Source organism: Heterodontus francisci, chromosome 3 (genome assembly GCF_036365525.1).
Source record: "Heterodontus francisci isolate sHetFra1 chromosome 3, sHetFra1.hap1, whole genome shotgun sequence".
Lineage (NCBI taxonomy): Eukaryota > Metazoa > Chordata > Chondrichthyes > Heterodontiformes > Heterodontidae > Heterodontus > Heterodontus francisci.
In genome coordinates this window covers 160,741,714-160,761,239 of record NC_090373.1, presented here as the reverse complement: position 1 = coordinate 160,761,239, position 19,526 = coordinate 160,741,714, and the positions used below count along the sequence as shown (strand labels likewise).

The following is a 19,526-nucleotide window of genomic DNA, read 5'->3' as shown; positions in this document are numbered from 1 at the left end:
ACATATCCCACAAATGAAGAAAAATTCAGCTCAGTGAGTGCGAGAGCGCACGCACAAAATTGTAAACGAGTGCTAACACTGTGAGCAATAAAGGGCATATGGGGATATGGGGATATAAAGTCAAGCAAGGTAGAAGTCCCTACTAATTTTTAACATGGAAATTATAATTTTATGTTGTGATTGTGGGCTCACGGTTGGGAAGAGGCGGGAATTGGGGTTGGGAGGACCAAGAAAATAAGTTACTGACCTTTAGCTTCAGGCAGATCGAAGTCCCCTCTTCACAGACCAGTACCATCCTCAACATGATGAAGAATTCTTCATTAAGATGGAGAGTGAGAGAGTTGATTCCGAGACTAGGGTCCTGAATCTAAATAAAGGAAACTATGAAGGTATGAGGCACGAGTTGGCTATGATAGATTGGGGAACGTTACTTAAGGGGTTGACAGTAGATAGGCAATGGCTAGCATTTAAAGAGCACATGAATGAATGACAACAATTGTTCATTCCTGTCTGGCGCAAAAATAAACAGGAAGGGTGGCTCAACCGTGGCTTACAAAAGTAGTTAGGGATAGTAGTAGATCCAAGGAAAAATATAAAATAGCCAGAACAAGCAGCAAACCTGAGGATTGGGAGCAGTTTAGAATTCAGCAAAGGAGGACAAAGGGATTGATTAAGAAGGGGAAAATAGAGTATGAGAGTAAGCTTGCACAGAACATAAAAACTGACTGTAAAAGCTTCTATAGATATGTGAAGAGAAAAAGATTAGTGAAGACAAATGTGGGTCCCTTACAGTCAGAAACGGGGGGATTTATAATGGGGAACAAAGAAATGGCAGACTAATTAAATATATACTTCGGTTCTGTCTTCACAAAGGAGGACACAAATTACCTCCCAGAAATGTTGGGAAACATAGGGTCTGGTGATAAGGAGGGACTGTATGAAATCAGTTTTAGTAGGGAAATGATGTTAGGGAAATTGACGGGATTGAAGGCCAATAAATCTCCAGGGCCTGATAATCTACATCCCAGAGTACTTAAGGAAGTGGCCCTAGAAATAGTAGATGCATTGCAGGTCATTTTTCAAAATTCTATAGACTCTGGAACAGTTCCAAAGGATTGGAGGGTAGCTAATATTTTTTTTAAAAAAGGAGGGAGAGAGAAAACAGGGAATTATAGACCTGTTAGTTTGACATCAGTAGTGGGGAAAATGCTAGAGTCCATTATAAAGGATGTAATAGCAGAGCACGTTGAAAACAATGACAGGATCAGACAACGTCAACATGGAGTTACGAAAGGGAAATCATGCTCGACAAATCTACTGGAATTTTTTGATGTAGCTAGTAGAATAGATAAGGGAGAACCAATGGATGTGGTGTATTTGGACTTTCAGAAGGCTTTCAATAAGGTCCCACATAAGAGATTAGCGTGCAAAATTATAGCACATGGGATTGGGAGTAAGGTAATGATGTGGACAGAGAACTGGGTTGGCAGACAGGAAACAAAGACTGGGAATAAACGGGTCTTTTTACGAGTGGCAGGCAGTGACTAGTGGGGTACTGCAGGGATCAGTGCTAGGATCCCAGCTATTCACAATATATATTAATGATAGAGATGAGGGAATTAAATGTAATATATCCAAGTTGGCAGACGACACAAAGCTGGGTGGGCGTGTGAGCTGTGAGCAGGATGCAGAGAAGCTCCAATGTGATCTGGACAGGTTGAGCGAGTGGGGAAATACATGGCAGATGCAGCATAATGTGGATAAATGTGAGGTTATGCACTTTGGTGGCAAAAACAGAAAGGCAGATTATCTGAACCACGACAGATTGGGAAAGGGGAAGGTGCAGGCACCAGTCACTGAAAGTAAGCATGTAGGTGCAGCAGGCAGTTAAGAAGGCAAATGGTATGTTGGCCTTCATAGCGAGAGGATTAGAGTACAGGAGCAGGGATGTCTTGCTGCAATTATACAAGGCCTCGGTGAGATCACATCTGGAGTATTGGGTGTAGTTTTGGTCTCCTTATCTGAGGAAGAATGTTCTTGCTATAGAGCGAGTGCAGCAAAGGTTTACAAAATGATTCCTGGGATGGTAGGACTGACATATGGAGAGTGATTGGGTTGATTAGGCTTGTATTCACCAGAGTTTAAAAGGAGAGGGGGTCCCATAGAAACCTACAAAATTTTTAACAGGACTGGACAGACTAGATGAAGGAAGGATGTTCCTGATGGCGGGGGAGTCCAGGACCAGGGGTCACAGTCGAAGGATAAGGGTTAGCCATTTAGGACTGAAATGAGGAGAGATTTCTTCACCCAGAGAGTGGTTAAACCTGTGGAATTCTCTACCACGGAAAGCAGTTGAGGCCAAATCATTAAATATATTCAAGAAAGAGTTAGATATAGTTCTTAGGCTAATGGGATCAAGTGATATGGGGAGAAAGCGGGAACAGGTTACTGAGTCTGGATGTTCGTACTGAATGGCGGAGCAGGCTCGAAGGGCCACATGACCTACTCCTGCTCCTATTTGTCTATGTTTCTATGTTTCTAAAGCTAAGATTCAGGAGGTTGATACTAATGTGGCAGTTCCTGAGGCCTGGACAACGTATGCCAGCCAAGAGCGACATCTCAATTCATTCCATCTTCGCTGCCTCCAGAGAATCCTTGGCATCAGGTGGCAGGACCGTATCTCCAACACAGATGTCCTCGAGGCGGCCAACATCCCCAGCGTATACACCCTACTGAGCCAGCAGCGCTTGAGATGGCTTGGCCATGTGAGTCGCATGGAAGTTGGCAGGATCCCCCCCCCCCCCCACCCCGGCCAAGGACACATTGTACAGTGAGCTCTTCACTGGTATCAGACCCACTGGCCGTCCATGTCTCCGCTTTAAAGACGTCTGCAAACGCGACATGAAGTCCTGTGACATTGATCACAAGTCGTGGGAACCAGTTGCCAGTGATCGCCAGAGGTGGCGGGCAGCCATCAAGGCGGGGCTAAAGTGTGGCGAGTCGAAGAGACTTAGTAGCTGGCAGGAAAAGACAGAAGGGCAAGGGGAAAGCCAACTGTGTAACAGCCCCGACAGCCAATTTTATCTGCAACACCTGTGGAAGAGTCGGTTACTGTAGAATTGGCGTTTCTAGCCACTCCAGGTGCTGCTTCACAAACCACCTCCAGGCGCTCACCCATTGTCTCTCAAGACTAGGAGGAAGAAGAACAAGACGACGACAACAAAAGGCCATATAGACAGCTCCAGTAGTAGCAGCGTGCAGAAAAACTTCCTATTGGCACATATCTAGGCTTATAGATTTTTTTTTTTTAAATAGCCACATTGGCAAGGTATCAAAGGGTGCTACTGATCATGGAAGTGTACCCCAGGAAGGAGTCAACATTTCAGGAAAAAAAACCTACACAAAAAAACTTTTAAAACCTGGACAAAAGCTTCCAAAAAGGAACTTCAGTTATGCGACAGATTGCAGAAGTTGGGACGGTTTTCCTCGAAGAGAAGGTTGAGAGGAGATTTGATAGAGGTATCAAAATCATAAGGGTTTCCAATGGTGCTGGGATCAAGCACAAAAGGGCACAGATTTAAGGTGATGGACAAAAGAAGCAATCGCGAAGTGAGGAAAAACTTTTTCATGCAGCGAGTGATCAATCTGGAATGCACTGCCCGAGACTGTGGTGGAGGCAGGTCCAATCAAGGCATTTGGATTGTTATCTGAAAAAAAAAAAGGGAGGAATGCGGATGATGATGGGGGAGTGGCACTAGGTACTAGGCTGTCTCTTTCAGACAGCCGGCGCAGACACCAAGACCAGAACGGCATCCTTCTGTGCTGTAGCAATTCTGTGATTCTGCATCCACAAAATGAAAGTGCTTAGGAAATTGGTTTTTAAGAGAGGGAACCAAAAACAGTATACCAAAGTTTTCAGCAACTGATTTGCTCAACCTTTTTTGCCCTCGTCCCCAATAAAACCATTAATCTCTCCCTGCTGGTCCCCCTAGTACCATTCTCAGCAGTACTCCCTTAAGTCCAAGGGGCGCAGAGGTGAAAGGATATGGAGGAAAACCAGTTTAGTCATGCGCTGCCAGTCTGGCTGGACCTCAAAGCACTACTAGGTCTTGCTCTCGTCTGCTAAAACTGCTGGCTATTCTAGTATCATCCTGGAATGCAAAGTTAACCCCAACAGCCCCCCCCCCTCCCCCACCAGCTTCTTTTCTCTACTGCAAACAGTCTTCAACCCCTTTCCCCCTTCACCTTCAACAAGTGCAAAGTGGTCATGGACTTCTTTGCACGGAGATCATCCCATCAGCTGCCTCTGCCACATCCCTCCCTTCCAGTAGCCCACTGTGCCAAACTTCCTCTAAAGGTCCCCTGCCCTAGCTCTGAACTCGCATCTTTCTCTAGTTTCTCTCATCTCCCCGCATGCCCTCCCCGAGCTCATCTTGTCCACGAGACCCACCTCCTGCTCCCATCCTACGTGACCATAACAAAGATAAACTTTCCCATCTCATCCTTCTTGATCTGCCTGCAGCCTTTGACACAGTTGGCCACACAATCCACTTCCAATGCCATTCCACTGTTGTTCTGCTGGGTGGGACTGCTCTCATCTGGTCCCATTCTTATCTATCTAATATTATCTAGATTGCCACTTGCAATAGCTTCTCTTCCTGCTCCAGCACAGTTACCTCTGGTATCCCCCAAGGATCTATCCTTGGCCCCTCCTACAGGTGTCCCTTGGTGAAATCATCCGAAAGCAGAGCATTAGTTTTCACACGTATGCTGATGACATCCAGTACCTTACCTCCACCACTCTGGACTCCACCACTGTTGCAAAATCAAACTACTTATCCAACATCCAGTACTGGATGAGCAGAAATTTTCTCCAATTAAATACTGTGAAAACTGAAGCCACTGCTTTCCATCCTCGCTCAAAACTCTGTTCCCTGGCTACCGACTCCATCCTTTTCCCTGTAAGCAGTCCACAACTCTGGAGTCATATTTGACCAAGATGAGCTCACAACCACATATTCACACCATTAAGACCACATATTTCCATCTCCGTATCATTTGATTTCACCTCTGTCTTAGTTCATCTGCTGCTGTAACTCTCATTCATGCCATTGTTACCTCTAAACTTGACTATTCAAATGCACGCCTGCTGGTCTCCCACATACTACACTCTGCAAACTTGAGGTCATTCGAAACTCTGCTCCCATGTCTTAACCTGCACCAAGTCCCATTCGCCTATCGCCCCGTGCTCGCTGACCTACATTGGCTCCCAGTCAAACAACCTCTTGGTTTTAAAATTCTTGTTTTCAAATCCTTCCATGGCCTTTCCCCTTGCTATCTCTAATTTCCTTCAGCCCCACAACCCTCAATTATCTACGCTCATCTAATTCTGGTCTCGAGCATCCCGATTTTAAATCCCTCCACCATTGGTGGTCACAACTTTAGCTGCCTAGGTACTAAGCTCTGAAATTCCCTCCCTAAATCTCTTCACCTCTCTACCTCACTTTCCTCCCTTAAGACATTCCTTAGAATTTACATCTTTGACCAAGTTTTTGGTTGCCTGACTTATTATCTCCTTATGTGCTTCAGTGTCACATTTGGTCGTATATGATAATGCCCCTGAAGCACGTTGGGATGTTTTATTACGCTAAATGGCACAATATAAATAAATTCTTCAGACCCATGTGCAAATAGGTAACAGATCTAGCTTAGGACCAAGGTTTGCCCTAAGACAGTCTTCTACAATCAGGTACAGTTATTGCAGCCCCAATTCAAATTCTTCCTCTTGTCTACATTTTACACATACAACAGGATTTTTTTTTGTTTCTTGTATACAAGTGAAAATCAATAAATATTCCTAGCCAATGTCATGTCTTCTTTGTGTTAGCTTAAGCAACACAATGAGGTATGTGGATTCCAGTTCCTTGAAGATCTCTAAAAAGGTTTATTAACAGCTAGACTAGTATATACAAACAGAGCAAACTATATACAGAACCTTTGTCTAGGGTGTTATAGTTGCACAGTGACTATGGCTTCTAGTCACATGACTGCATCCTGGTACTTAGCTCATTAGCATACTGCATTCTTAAAGGGACATCACTCTTAAGGCGATCATACAACATTCCTTCTCTTTTCAAAGATATGTCTCGTATGCTACAAGTAAAAACACATAAAATTGGATATCAAAATTAGTTATACAGGATGGAGATTATAAAATTTACAAGTATAAGGATAGGGACTGTGACACTTACAAATGTAGAAGCTTAACAGTCTATATATCATTTTGGTGGTTTGACAACTCTTCCAGATCTTGCAATGGTATAACCTTCTGGGGACGTGGATTTCACCCTTGTTTTTGGCTCGTTTTTGATATTTTGTTAATGCATTGGTTGTTGTCCTATCGTTCCGTCTCACCCTCATCGTCAGAGTGTATTCTTTTAAGTCTGCTGTGCGCAATTAGAGTATTGCACACTTCTCTTAATTGGCTTCAGTTCCTCCATAACATTGCTCCACTGGATATTGTAACCTCGTAGGACCCAGGCTCACTTTGGGTAACTCTGCAGGTAACCATCTTTTCATTGTGGGGTGAATGACCCTGACTTTTTGTCCTATGTGTAGTTGAGGTAGTCCCACCCCTGCATGCACTATCTTCATTTGTCATGTGTTCTTTGTGTTATCTTAAGCAACGCAATGAGGTACATGGATTCCAGTTCCTTGAAGATCTCAAAGGTTTATTAATAGCTAAACTAGTATATACAATACAGAGAAAACTATATAAAGAACCTTTGTCTAGGTTGTTACAGTTGGAGTGACTATGGCTTCTGAACACATGACTACATCCTGGTACTCAGCTCATTCGCATACTGAGTTTTTAAAAAGGGACATCACTCTTAAGGTGATCATAAAACAGCCACCAGCTGCATGATATTCTCATGCTAAGAAATAGTTTCCCAATCCATTTTCTAAAATTCTTAACATATTAATGCAGTTGGCATACTTGTATGAATATACACACACACGCAATTATTTTGTCAAGAAATTGCTCCAATAGATTGAAATTAAACAGGATTAGATAAATACAATACAGTAGACTGTAGGTTACCATTAATGATAATATACACAAAAAATGGAAATACAGATTACATTTCCAAAGGATTCCTACAGTAACAAGTACAGGTGAAATCATTTTAAATTACAAGTCAGTCTTTCCTGGCACAGCAGAGAGAGTCAGAACAAATATTCAGGTCAACACGTAGTGGAGCAAAAGGGGTAATAATGACATTTGGATAACATGTTGTGGGGACGGGCAATGAGTGGGCCACGAACAATCCAGCAACTATTCTGTTTAGTCAGAGAGGGGTTTGGAAGGGTAGGGGGAGGTGGTGGAGGAACAGAAATGGTACCAGTTCACCATCAGCAGTCGTGCCATAGGTATGGACATGCAAATGTGGTGTTAGGGCAGCAGAACGAAAAAGAAAGGGACACCATGTTCACAGCATCAGAGGGCTGCTCAGCGCTTGTTCGGGAAGTGGGGGGGGGCGGGCAGTTGCTAAAAATGCTCAAAATACTACTCAATTTGCAAGGTGAGGAAAGGGACTGGACACAAGTCTGTTGCATTTTGGAGGGGGAAGGGACAAAAGAAGGGACCAAATGTTTTCTAGCTGTGGGGAGGTCGCATGAGTTCCAATATCTCAATTTGCTGTGCAAATATAGATTCCCATCCTTGGTACATCCTGCAGAAGCTGCACTGCATGTCCTATGGGGATTTAAGGCCCTTGCTATATTGGGGTATCCAAAACTATACATAGTATTCTAACTATGGCCCAGCCAATGTTTTGTATTGTTTCATCACTCCTTTTGACTTATGTTCTATGTCTTACTTATAAAACCCAAAATATTGTGTGGCCTTTATGGACTTATTAGCTTGCACTCACATTTTCTGGGGCTGAATAATGAAACTCAGTCGCACTGTTCATCCGGATCCATCAGCATCTTTCCAATGACTGCATATTCCAATTCCTTGCTCTTCTTCCCCATATAAATGTATTATTTGATACTTACGCACAATAAGGATCTCCATACTTCTTATACATTCAAGTTTGGAGCCTAAAGCAATGTACAGTCCAACATCGTTGGTTACCAAATTGGTAGACCAATGAAATTCATCTACAACAGACATAAATAATGTAGTGACATCGTCAACCTTCCTTTATTCTGATCCCAGATCAATTTAGGGATTATGTGGTTACCATATGCTTTAATTTGGCTTTGCAAAAGGAAAGAGTAGCAAAAAAAAAAGTCAGGGTTGCCCTGATTGCCATACCTTTTGACTAACAATTGATATGGAGGGTTAATTTTACTTTTGAGTTGTGCTCCTTTAAAAAAAAAATCACCAAATTATTCCCACCCACCTTTGCATATCTTATACAAATGTGGCCCAAGTGACTCCAGTTAACTACAAGTACAGTTGTTCTACATGCTTGAAATGAATATGCCTCTTCAAAGACTAGTATTCAATCCAAATACTTCACATTGAGTAATTCTTTTAAGGAATGTAAAGCGACCACATATTTCAACTTTGATATTTGCATTTAACCCAGTGTAGAGGCTCTGCTTGTCCTATAGTAATGCTGGTTCATTCATTGGAAAAGTATCAGCAACAGATAGAATGGAATAGAAACACTGTCATCATCTACCCTGCCCGCTCCCGACATCATTTTTAATGTCTATGACCAATATACAAAGTTCAATAAATCAACCATTAGTCTGAGATACTGAAAATTTGGAAGGATGCGAGATGTTCCTGCTCTAGAACATATTTGTTGCTAAACTTTCCTCTTTGTAATAACCCAGGAATACTACTCAGTGCAAGATCAGAGCTCTGTAGGATGGCAAGAACAGAACCTTAAATGAGTTTCCCAAGTTACTTGATAATGTTTTTTTTCCCCGATCGACTGAGTCTCCTTGAGCTCAGTTTCATGTTCACGGTGGAGGCTTTTTACTGCCATCTCCAGAACCTTACTTAGGCCATTTAGAATTATACAATATATTCGCAGAATGATTATAACAAAGAAAGAGGGCATTTGGCACGTCGTGTCCGTGCCAGTTCTCTGCAAGAGCAACTCACCTAGTCCCACTCCCCCACCTTTTCCCCGTAGCCCTGCAAATTTGAGATAATTATTCAGTTTCCTTTTGAAAGCCATGATTGAATCAACCTCCACCACAGTCTCAGGCAGTGCCTTCCAGATCCTAATCACTCGCTGCCTCATACAACCTTTGCTTCCCCTGCCAATCATCTTAAATCAATGTCCTCTGGTTTGTGACCCTTCCGCCAATAGGAACAATTTCTCCCTTCCTAGCCTGTCCAGACCCCTCATCATTTTGAACACCCTATCAAATCTCCTCTCAACCTTCTGTCCAAGAAGAACAGCCCCAGCTTCTCCAATCCACCTACATAACTGAAGTACCTCATCCCCAGAACCATTCTCGTGAATCTTTTCTGCACTCTCTCTAATGCCTTCATATCCCTCCTAAAGCATGGTGCCCAGAACTAGATGCAATACTCCAGTTGAGGCCGAACCAGGGTATTATACAGATTCATCATAACTTGCTTGTTTTTGTACTCTATGCCCCTATTTATAAAGCCCAGAATCTCATACATTTTATTAGCCACTTTCTCAACCTGCCACCTTCAATGATTTGTGCACATATAACCCCAGGTCCCTCTGCTCCTGCACCCACTTTAGAATTGTTCCCTTTAATTTATATTACCTCTCCTCATTCTTCCTACCAAAATGAATCACCTCAGTTTTCTGCATTACATTTTACTTGTCACTTGTCACTTGTCTAGCCATTCCACCAGCCGGTTCCAACACCGACCCCTGGGGAACCCCACTATATATCTTCCTCCAGTCAAAAAAACAACCCTTCATACCTTCTGTTTCAGGTCACTCAGCCAATTGTGTATTCATGCTACTACTGTCCCTTTTATTCCAATAGCTCTAATTTTGTTGATAAGTCTATTACGTGGCACTATCAAATGCTCTTTAGAAGTCCATATACACATCAATGGCATTACCCTGATCATACCTCTTGCATCATCAAAAAAAAACAAGTTAGTTAATCACAAATCAGTGATGGCTTTCCTTAATTAAAACACATTTGTGCAAGTGACTATTAATTTTGTCTCAAATTATAGTTTCTAAAAGCTTTCCCATAACCGAGATTAAACTGACTGGCCTGCAGTTGCTGAGCTTTTCTTTACACCCTTTTTAGACAAAGGTGTAACATTTGCAATTCTCCAGTCCTCTGGCAATCCTCTGGAGGATTGGAAGATTATGGCCTGTGCCTCTGCAATTCCACTGTTGCTTTCCTCAGTATTACAGGCATCTCATCCAGTCCTGGTAACTTAACTTTAATTACAGCCAGTTTAACTAATACCTGCTCTTTATCAATTTTTAGCCCAATGTCTCAACTACCTCCTCTTTCATCATGACTGGGCAGCATCATCTTCCTTGAAGACAGATGCAAAGTACTCATTTATTACCTCAGCCATGCCCCCTGCCTCCAAGCGCAAAACTCCTTTTAGGTCCTTAGTCGGCCCCACTCCTCCTCTTAGCACACTTTTACTCTGCCTTTACACTATTACCATCAGTCTATATTAGAATAATTAAAATCCCCCATTACTACTCTATAATTCTTGCACAGCTCTAATTTCCTTGCAAATCTGTTCCTCTATATTGTCATGCTCAGAAAAAGTCATGAACAAACAACAAATTGGAGGAATTATGGAATAGAAATCAACTGTTCAACTAAACTACAGGAAAATGGGCACATTTGTACCACAGACAAAATGGAGACACATCAGGTGACTCCACCTGTACTGTCAATAAACACATCTGTCTATTGAGGATAAAACTCGTTAACCTAGTCTCAATTAGCTTTGGGGAGAACCCATTGAAACTGAAAGGAGCCCATTATATATTGATAACACCTATCTACAGGAATAAACTAACAAAAGTTCTGTAGACAGACAGACTCCACAGGTCTAACCAAGATGAATAGGTGTGAAGTAGCACTATTGTAGCAGAATGGTCCCCATCCAGACGCCAACAGATAGCAAAGGTTTTCATATCCTGGACCATTGTGTAGTCACACTAGGGGAGAGGGCCCTTTGTCACCTGACAGACTCAAACATGATGGATTTTTACCTTAAAAGGGAGCCCTCTGGACAGAGTGGGGAGATCAACAAAAGAACACAGGAAGCCAGTCCCAGCCAGAGACAGAGACAGACAGTCCAGCTAAGCAGAAGAGCCCTGCTGAACAACTTGAACAACCAATGTAGCAGAGAAATTGGAAGCTGACTTTGAGGCTCTCCACCTTTGCAAGGAAAGAGTCATACCACCAACTTTGGGCTGAGTTTTAACCACAGAAGACTACAACCCTTCAAAAACTCCAAGACAAGGCACTTTCAGAGTTTCTTTCAGGAGGAACTTCTATAACTGTTGCAGGCCTGTAAGTTTTTGCAGCAATGGAATCTTGTACAGTAATTTGGATTTTAATTGCATCCTACCCTTTTCTCTTGATTCTTGCTTATGAACGTGTGCGCGCGAATGAGTGTATGGAGAGGTTGCGCCTTTTTGGGAATTGTTTTAAACAGTTATCTTTTTCTAAACCTACAAGAAAACCTGTTGTTTGTCTGCACATTTGACCCTAAAAACACTCGGGGACTAACACACCATTTTTAACAAAACACGATCTGCGGTCTGTTGGGAAGTGAAAAGTGGAAGCCACCCGTCTATATCTTTCCTACTAGTTGGTGGCCTATAGAATACACCCAGCAATGTAACAGTACCTCTACTGCTTCTTAGCTCAAACCAAATAGGTTCTGTCCTTGACCCCACGAGGGCATACTCCATCTCCTGCACTGTAATATTCTCATTAACCAATACAGCTACTCCTCCTCCTTTCCTTCCTTCCCCATCTTTCTTGATCACCAGGAATATTCAGTACGAAGTCCTGTCCCTTTTTTGAGCCAGGTCATTAATCGCTACAATATCATATTTCCACGTGGCTATCTGCGCCTGCAGCTCAACAACCCTATTCACCACACTCCACGCATTCATATACATGCACAGTAAACCTAATTCAGAGTTTATTACATTTCCCCTTACTCTGACCCCACCCAACACATTATTTCTTACTTTAGTGCTCTGGGGGTCTCAATTTTCTGTGCACCTTGATTTTCCTCTCTATTACTTCCTGGTTCACATGCCCCTGCCAAGTTAGTTTAAACCCTTCCTAAATAGCATTCCGAAATTGCCACGCAAGGACATTAGTCCTGGATCAGGGCAACCCGTACAGCCTGTACAGGTTCCATCTCCCCAGAACTGGTACAATGTCGTAGTATTCTAAAGCCCTCCCTCCTACACTATCTCTCCAGCCATACCTCTTATTTCTATAATAAATTGCACGTGGTACTGGGAGTAATCCAGAGATTACTACTTTTGAGATCCTACTTGCTAGATTCTTTCCTAGCTCCCTAAATTCTGCCTGCAGGACCTCATCCTTCTTTCTACCCATGTTGCTGGTGCAGATATGGACAACAACTCTGGCTGTTCACCCTCCCCCTTCAGAGTGCTCTGCAGCTACTAAGTGACATGCTTGACCCTGGCACCAGGGAGGCAACATAACATCCTGGAATCACATCTGCAACCACAGAAACGCCTCTCTATTCCCCTAACTACAGAATCCCCTACCACTACTGCTATCTTGTCCTTTCTGCTCCTTCCCTGCACAGCTGAGCCACCCATGGTGTTCCAGTCATGACTCTCGCTGCATTCTCCAGTGGGACCCTATCTCCCATCGGTACTCAGAACTGAATACCGTTCAGAAAGTGGGATGCTCTCCGGGGACTCCTGCACCACCTGCCTTGACCTTCTTGTCTGTCTGGCAACCATCCAGTCCCTCTCTGCCTGTGTTCTCCTAAGATCCGGGGTGACTACCTCCTGAAACATGCTATCCACGTAATTCTCTGCCTCACAGATGCACCATAGTGACTCCAGCCGCCACCCGAGTTCTGAAACCCGGAGTTCAAGCTTCGGCAGCCGGTGACACTTCCTGCAGATGTGTTAGTCAAGGACACATGGTGCGCCCACGACTTCCCACATGGCTGAGCTGCCCTTCCATTACTTAATTTTTTTGTAAAACTGCTAACGTGATAAGTAGAACGTCTTACTAGTTTGTCATGCTAGGCCCCTACCTGCCAAGAATGAGGGACATTAATTTTGCCATGAACATCGATTTTTAAACAGGTTGCTAGAGTAAGAAAATGATTTGTTAAACCGATCAGCCGTGGCTGGAAAAGACATTTGCATATTAACAGAGTGCTTCGAAAGACAAAGGACCATTCCCTGACACATTCAACTCACTATGGACCTTGATCACCAGGTATTGTGTGTAAGAGAAGCATTCCAGAGACTGCTAAGATGATACAATCAGGACTGGTTAGACCAACTGGTCACATGACTAACTGACTGTTCCAGGGTTTTGAACCAGCCATAGAGAGTTTGAACTGAGAAAGACTGTTTGCTCCTGGGCCGAGATGATCTCTCCTGTCTGCTCCCATCTCTTTCTCACAAGTCTCTGAATCCAATAAAGACACATTAACCCCAAGAGAGAAAAGTCTCCTACGGTGAACAAGGTTTAAGAATACTGGGCCCCAATGAAAAGCAAGATCGACCTACAATCAAGGACTCTTCAGAACAAAAACTCTTCAGATATTGTCTCAAATTTTTCCACTTCATTTTTCTTCTGCTCTTTTCTGTCTCTATTTGCAACTGTGTATCGCATATGCATGCTAGCTTGGGCGCATTGAGTATCCGCAGGCGTCAACCCAATTAGAGTTTAAGTTCAAGTTTAATAAATTTCAACTTTTCTTCTTTAAACCTAAGAAAATCTGTTTGTGCTGGTTTCTTTGCCTTATAATTGAAAAGCGGTGAACAAGGATTCGCCAAGGGGGAACTAAAAACATGGTTAGGGTAAGATCAGGTGAAGGCTGAGTGGGACCCCTAGACACCTTTCTCACCAGGTCGTAACAAGCTACTTACCAATCAGCTTCTTCCCCTGTACCATGGAGGCTGAAAGGCAGGAATGAGACCAAAGAGCACCTCCTTCCCCTAGTCCGAGAAGTCCCTCACACTCTGTCCAAACAGCACGATTCTAACCAGTAATTACTAATAAATTACACTAACTAAAGCCTTAGTAGTACTAACCTACCACTTGCAAGGTAGCTGAGGGTTTTTTTTTTAAAACACTGATTTTTAAGCTATTTACAGGTAATAACAGCTGTTATTGTCTTCAAGATGGCTCCTGGGCTGGAAGCTCCCTAGGAAGCTCCCTTGCTGTTCAACTCTATCCATGGCCATCTGCTCCCATCCCTAACGTTTTCTCCCCCAATCTGCCCTCTTAAACTGTTTAAATTCCCCTGGCTCTTTAAATCAGTTCATTTTAGCCCTATCTAAAAGTTAACAGTTAGTTTAGTGTATGTTACCTGGGCCCACTGCCCTCCCCCAGCCACACCTGCTCTTTGTTTTCTCAATGAAATTGATCCGGATGAAACTGACGAGAACAGCTGCCGATACTTTAATCTCCGATCCTGCTGTCTTCACAGTCCAGAGTGTCTGCAGCCACGGCATGCGGTAAGTCCATTGAGGTGAAGAAGGAGCTGCGGGACCCGAGAGAAGTCCTGTGAAAAGGTGCCCCGAACACCCAAAACATCCACGAACGGCCCCCCCGGCCGCAACTTCAAAGCGCCCGCGGGAGATGGCTCGGAGAGCATCTGCAGCGCACTGTCGGCAATGCTGCATGCCTTTATTTAAACCACTGCAAAAAAAAAAACCCTTAGCAAATGTAATCACCTCTAAGTCTGCCAAATGATGCTTCACCTCCCGAAGGACGTGGATGAGCTTTCCGGACGTCGATGGTGGGCACTGAGGAAATGGCTTATTACCTGCACCAGATTCCACCCCCCCTCCCCCCCCCACCCCCGTCCCCTTCCCTGCTCCACCCTCTCAGCTCACCCCCTCACAACCCCGTCCCAGCCCGCCCCCCCCCTCGCACCATCTTCACCCCGCACCCCCTTCCCCTGCACCCCCCCCACCCCCTCCCTCTACCCCTCCCCCTTGCATCCCCTCCTCCCACCGGCACCATCCTACACCTGTGTAGGGGCCCCAACAACCCCACTGCCTTGTGGGCGTCTCGGGAGAGACCAAGGCTAAGGGAGTAAACCCTAACAGAAAATCCGGAGCGGAACCCCGTAGGCGGTCATGTGTCACCTTTGGCATGTTTCCGGCAGTTCCTGCAGCCATACTGGTGCCAAACGTCGTGTCCTGCACTCCTTTGGACCCCACCAGAAAGGCCGAGAGGGGGGTTTTGACGACTGGGCAACTCTCAACCTCCATAAATTTGCCCAGGCATGCGCCATGGAGAGGTCACTCCATAGTTGCCTCACAGCGACTGAAACAACACGGAAGGCAGCAGTTACGGGTTATAAGTCCAGATAAATTGGCGTAGAAACTGGGCGCCACGGGTTGCCTTTGTCGGTGGGAGAGGTCATTGCACCTCACTGGACAGCTACCGCCCGCCTCAAACCGGGCAGCCCCCGGTCAATAAGGTTCTGTCCCGCCACAGTCTGCCTGCTTCAATGGGTGCTTGGAGCTCAGGGTCATTGCCCGAAAGGTGGACTGACACACCGCACCAAACAACATGAAAAAAGGAAAGAAGGTACCAGCCCTTCGCTTTGCAAGCTGGAACGTCAGAACTATGTGTCCTGGCCTGTCGGAAGACCTTACACAAATCAACGATTCTCGGAAGACCGCCATCATTAACAACGAGCTCAGTAGACTCAATGTGGACATTGCAGCACTTCAGGAGACTCGCCTCCCCGCGAGTGGCTCTCTAGCAGAGCAAGGCTACACCTTCTTCTGGCAGGGCAGGGATCCTGAAGAACCAAGACAGCATGGAGTGGGCTTCGCCATCAGAAACTCCTTGCTCAGCATGATAGAGCCTCCCTCAAATGGCTCGGAACGCATACTGTCCATCCGACTGCTCACCACCTCTGGTCCAGTACACCTACTCAGCATCTATGCTCCAACACTCTGTTCCGCACCTGAAGCTAAAGACCAGTTCTATGAACAACTCCATAACATCATTAGCAGCATCCCCAACACCGAACACCTATTTCTGCTGGGGGACTTTAATGCCAGGGTTGGGGCCGACCATGACTCATGGCCCTCCTGCCTTGGGCGCTATGGCGTTGGAAGGATGAATGAGAACGGGCAGAGACTGCTTGAGTTGTGTACCTATCATAACCTCTGCATCACCAACTCGTTCTTTCACACTAAACCCTGTCACCAGGTTTCATGGAGGCACCCAAGATCACGTCGTTGGCACCAGCTAGACCTCATTGTCACAAGGCGAGCCGCCTTAAACAGTGTTCAAATCACACGCAGCTTCCACAGTGCGGACTGCGACACCGACCACTCCCTGGTGTGCAGCAAGGTTAGACTCAGACCAAAGAAGTTGCATCATTCCAAGCAGAAGGGCCACCCGCGCATCAACACGAGCAGAATTTCTCACCCACAGCTGTTACAAAAATTTCTAAATTCACTTGTAACAGCCCTTCAAAACACTCCCACAGGGGATGCTGAGACCAAGTGGGCCCACATCAGAGACGCCATCTATGAGTCAGCTTTGACCACCTACGGCAAAAGTGCGAAGAGAAATGCAGACTGGTTTCAATCTCATAATGAAGAGCTGGAACCTGTCATAGCCGCTAAGCGCATTGCACTTTTGAACTACAAGAAAGCCCCCAGCGATTTAACATCCGCAGCACTTAAAGCAGCCAGAAGTACTGCACAAAGAACAGCTAGGCGTTGCGCAAACGACTACTGGCAACACCTATGCAGTCATATTCAGCTGGCCTCAGACACCGGAAACATCAGAGGAATGTATGATGGCATGAAGAGAGCTCTTGGGCCAACCATCAAGAAGATCACCCCCCTCAAATCTAAATCGGGGGACATAATCACTGACCAACGCAAACAGATGGACCGCTGGGTTGAGCACTACCTAGAACTGTACTCCAGGGAGAATGCTGTCACTGAGACTGCCCTCAATGCAGCCCAGCCTCTACCAGTCATGGATGAGCTGGACATACAGCCAACCAAATCGGAACTCAGTGATGCCATTGATTCCCTAGCCAGCGGAAAAGCCCCTGGGAAGGACAGCATTACCCCTGAAATAATCAAGAGTGCCAAGCCTGCTATACTCTCAGCACTACATGAACTGCTATGCCTGTGCTGGGACGAGGGAGCAGTACCCCAGGACATGCGCGATGCCAACATCATCACCCTCTATAAAAACAAAGGTGACCGCGGTGACTGCAACAACTACCGTGGAATCTCCCTGCTCAGCATAGTGGGGAAAGTCTTTGCTCGAGTCGCTCTGAACAGGCTCCAGAAGCTGGCCGAGCGCGTCTACCCTGAGGCGCAGTGTGGCTTTCGTGCAGAGAGATCGACTATTGACATGCTGTTCTCCCTTCGTCAGATACAGGAGAAATGCCGTGAACAACAGATGCCCCTCTACATTGCTTTCATTGATCTCACCAAAGCCTTTGACCTCGTCAGCAGACGTGGTCTCTTCAGACTACTAGAAAAGATCGGATGTCCACCAAAGCTACTAAGTATCATCACCTCATTCCATGACAATATGAAAGGCACAATTCAACATGGTGGCTCCTCATCAGAGCCCTTTCCTATCCTGAGTGGTGTGAAACAGGGCTGTGTTCTCGCACCCACACTTTTTGGGATTTTCTTCTCCCTGCTGCTTTCACATGCGTTCAAATCCTCTGAAGAAGGAATTTTCCTCCACACAAGATCAGGGGGCAGGTTGTTCAACCTTGCCCGTCTAAGAGCGAAGTCCAAAGTACGGAAAGTCCTCATCAGAGAACTCCTCTTTGCTGACGATGCTGCTTTAACATCTCACACTGAAGAATGCCTGCAGAGTCTCATCGACAGGTTTGCGTCTGCCTGCAATGAATTTGGCCTAACCATCAGCCTCAAGAAAACGAACATCATGGGGCAGGATGTCAGAAATGCTCCATCCATCAATATTGGCGACCACGCTCTGGAAGTGGTTCAAGAGTTCACCTACCTAGGCTCAACTATCACCAGTAACCTGTCTCTAGATGCAGAAATCAACAAGCGCATGGGTAAGGCTTCCACTGCTATGTTCAGACTGGCCAAGAGAGTGTGGGAAAATGGCGCACTGACACGGAACACAAAAGTCCGAGTGTATCAGGCCTGTGTCCTCAGTACCTTGCTCTACGGCAGCGAGGCCTGGACAACGTATGCCAGCCAAGAGCGACGTCTCAATTCATTCCATCTTCGCTGCCTTCGGAGAATACTTGGCATCAGGTGGCAGGACTATATCTCCAACACAGAAGTCCTTGAAGCGGCCAACATCCCCAGCTTATACACACTACTGAGTCAGCGGCGCTTGAGATGGCTTGGCCATGTGAGCCGCATGGAAGATGGCAGGATCCCCAAAGACACATTGTACAGCGAGCTCGCCACTGGTATCAGACCCACCGGCCGTCCATGTCTCCGTTATAAAGACGTCTGCAAACGCGACATGAAATCGTGTGACATTGATCACAAGTCGTGGGAGTCAGTTGCCAGCATTCGCCAGAGCTGGCGGGCAGCCATAAAGACAGGGCTAAATTGTGGCGAGTCGAAGAGACTTAGTAGTTGGCAGGAAAAAAGACAGAGGCGCAAGGGGAGAGCCAACTGTGCAACAGCCCCAACAAACAAATTTCTCTGCAGCACCTGTGGAAGAGCCTGTCACTCCAGAATTGGCCTTTATAGCCACTCCAGGCGCTGCTTCACAAACCACTGACCACCTCCAGGCGCGTATCCATTGTCTCTCGAGATAAGGAGGCCCAAAAGAACAGCTGTTACTTACCAACCAGCTTACAGATTTCCCATGAAGTCACTTTTTTTTTTCCACTTTTTAACCCAGTGCATGCCGAAACAGCCAAAGACTGCTGCTCCAGTCCTCCAGGTAGGTGGAGGCCTCGAGCCCTGCGCTCGATTTATAGCTCCCACTCTGGTCCCGTTTTCTCACAGATCCGCCAACTGCTGCTCCAGTCCTCCAGGTAGGTGGAGGCCTTGAGCCCCGCGCTCAATTTGTAGGTCCGCCGACTGCTGCTCTGCTCCTTAGGTAGAGCCAGTCGTGGTGCCATGGACTAGACTCTGGCTGCACACCCCAGAGGAGCCATCACTCTCACCAGCATTCAGAATGGAATACTGGTTGGAAAGGGAGATGCACTCAGGGTACTTCTGTTCTACCTGCTTTGTGCTTCTTGACTGCCTGGTGGTCACCCATTCCCTCTGTGTGTACCTTTAAGCTGCGGGCTGACCACATCTATAAACGTGCCATACACAAAACTGTCACCCCTGGCGGAT

General features: G+C 45.6%; 1 protein-coding gene across 9 annotated transcripts in view; it reads right to left on the bottom strand.

Annotated features, from left to right (window-relative positions):
- foxo3b (forkhead box O3b) overlaps positions 1–19,526 on the bottom strand; it is a 233,628-nt gene that overhangs the window by 183,268 nt on the left and 30,834 nt on the right. For 7 of the 9 annotated variants that reach the window (XR_010972740.1, XR_010972743.1, XR_010972742.1 and 4 more), the window contains exon 2: positions 248–367. The exons of 1 other annotated variant lie outside the window; for it this stretch is intronic. Coding sequence is in view for 3 of the 8 variants with exons in the window: in XM_068027172.1 (XP_067883273.1) it covers positions 248–367 (120 nt within the window). In the remaining 5 variants the exon portion in view is untranslated. Of the gene's footprint in view, positions 1–247; positions 368–5,995; positions 6,077–19,526 lie in introns of those variants that run through there. One more of the 9 variants, XM_068027176.1, reaches the window with a different exon arrangement.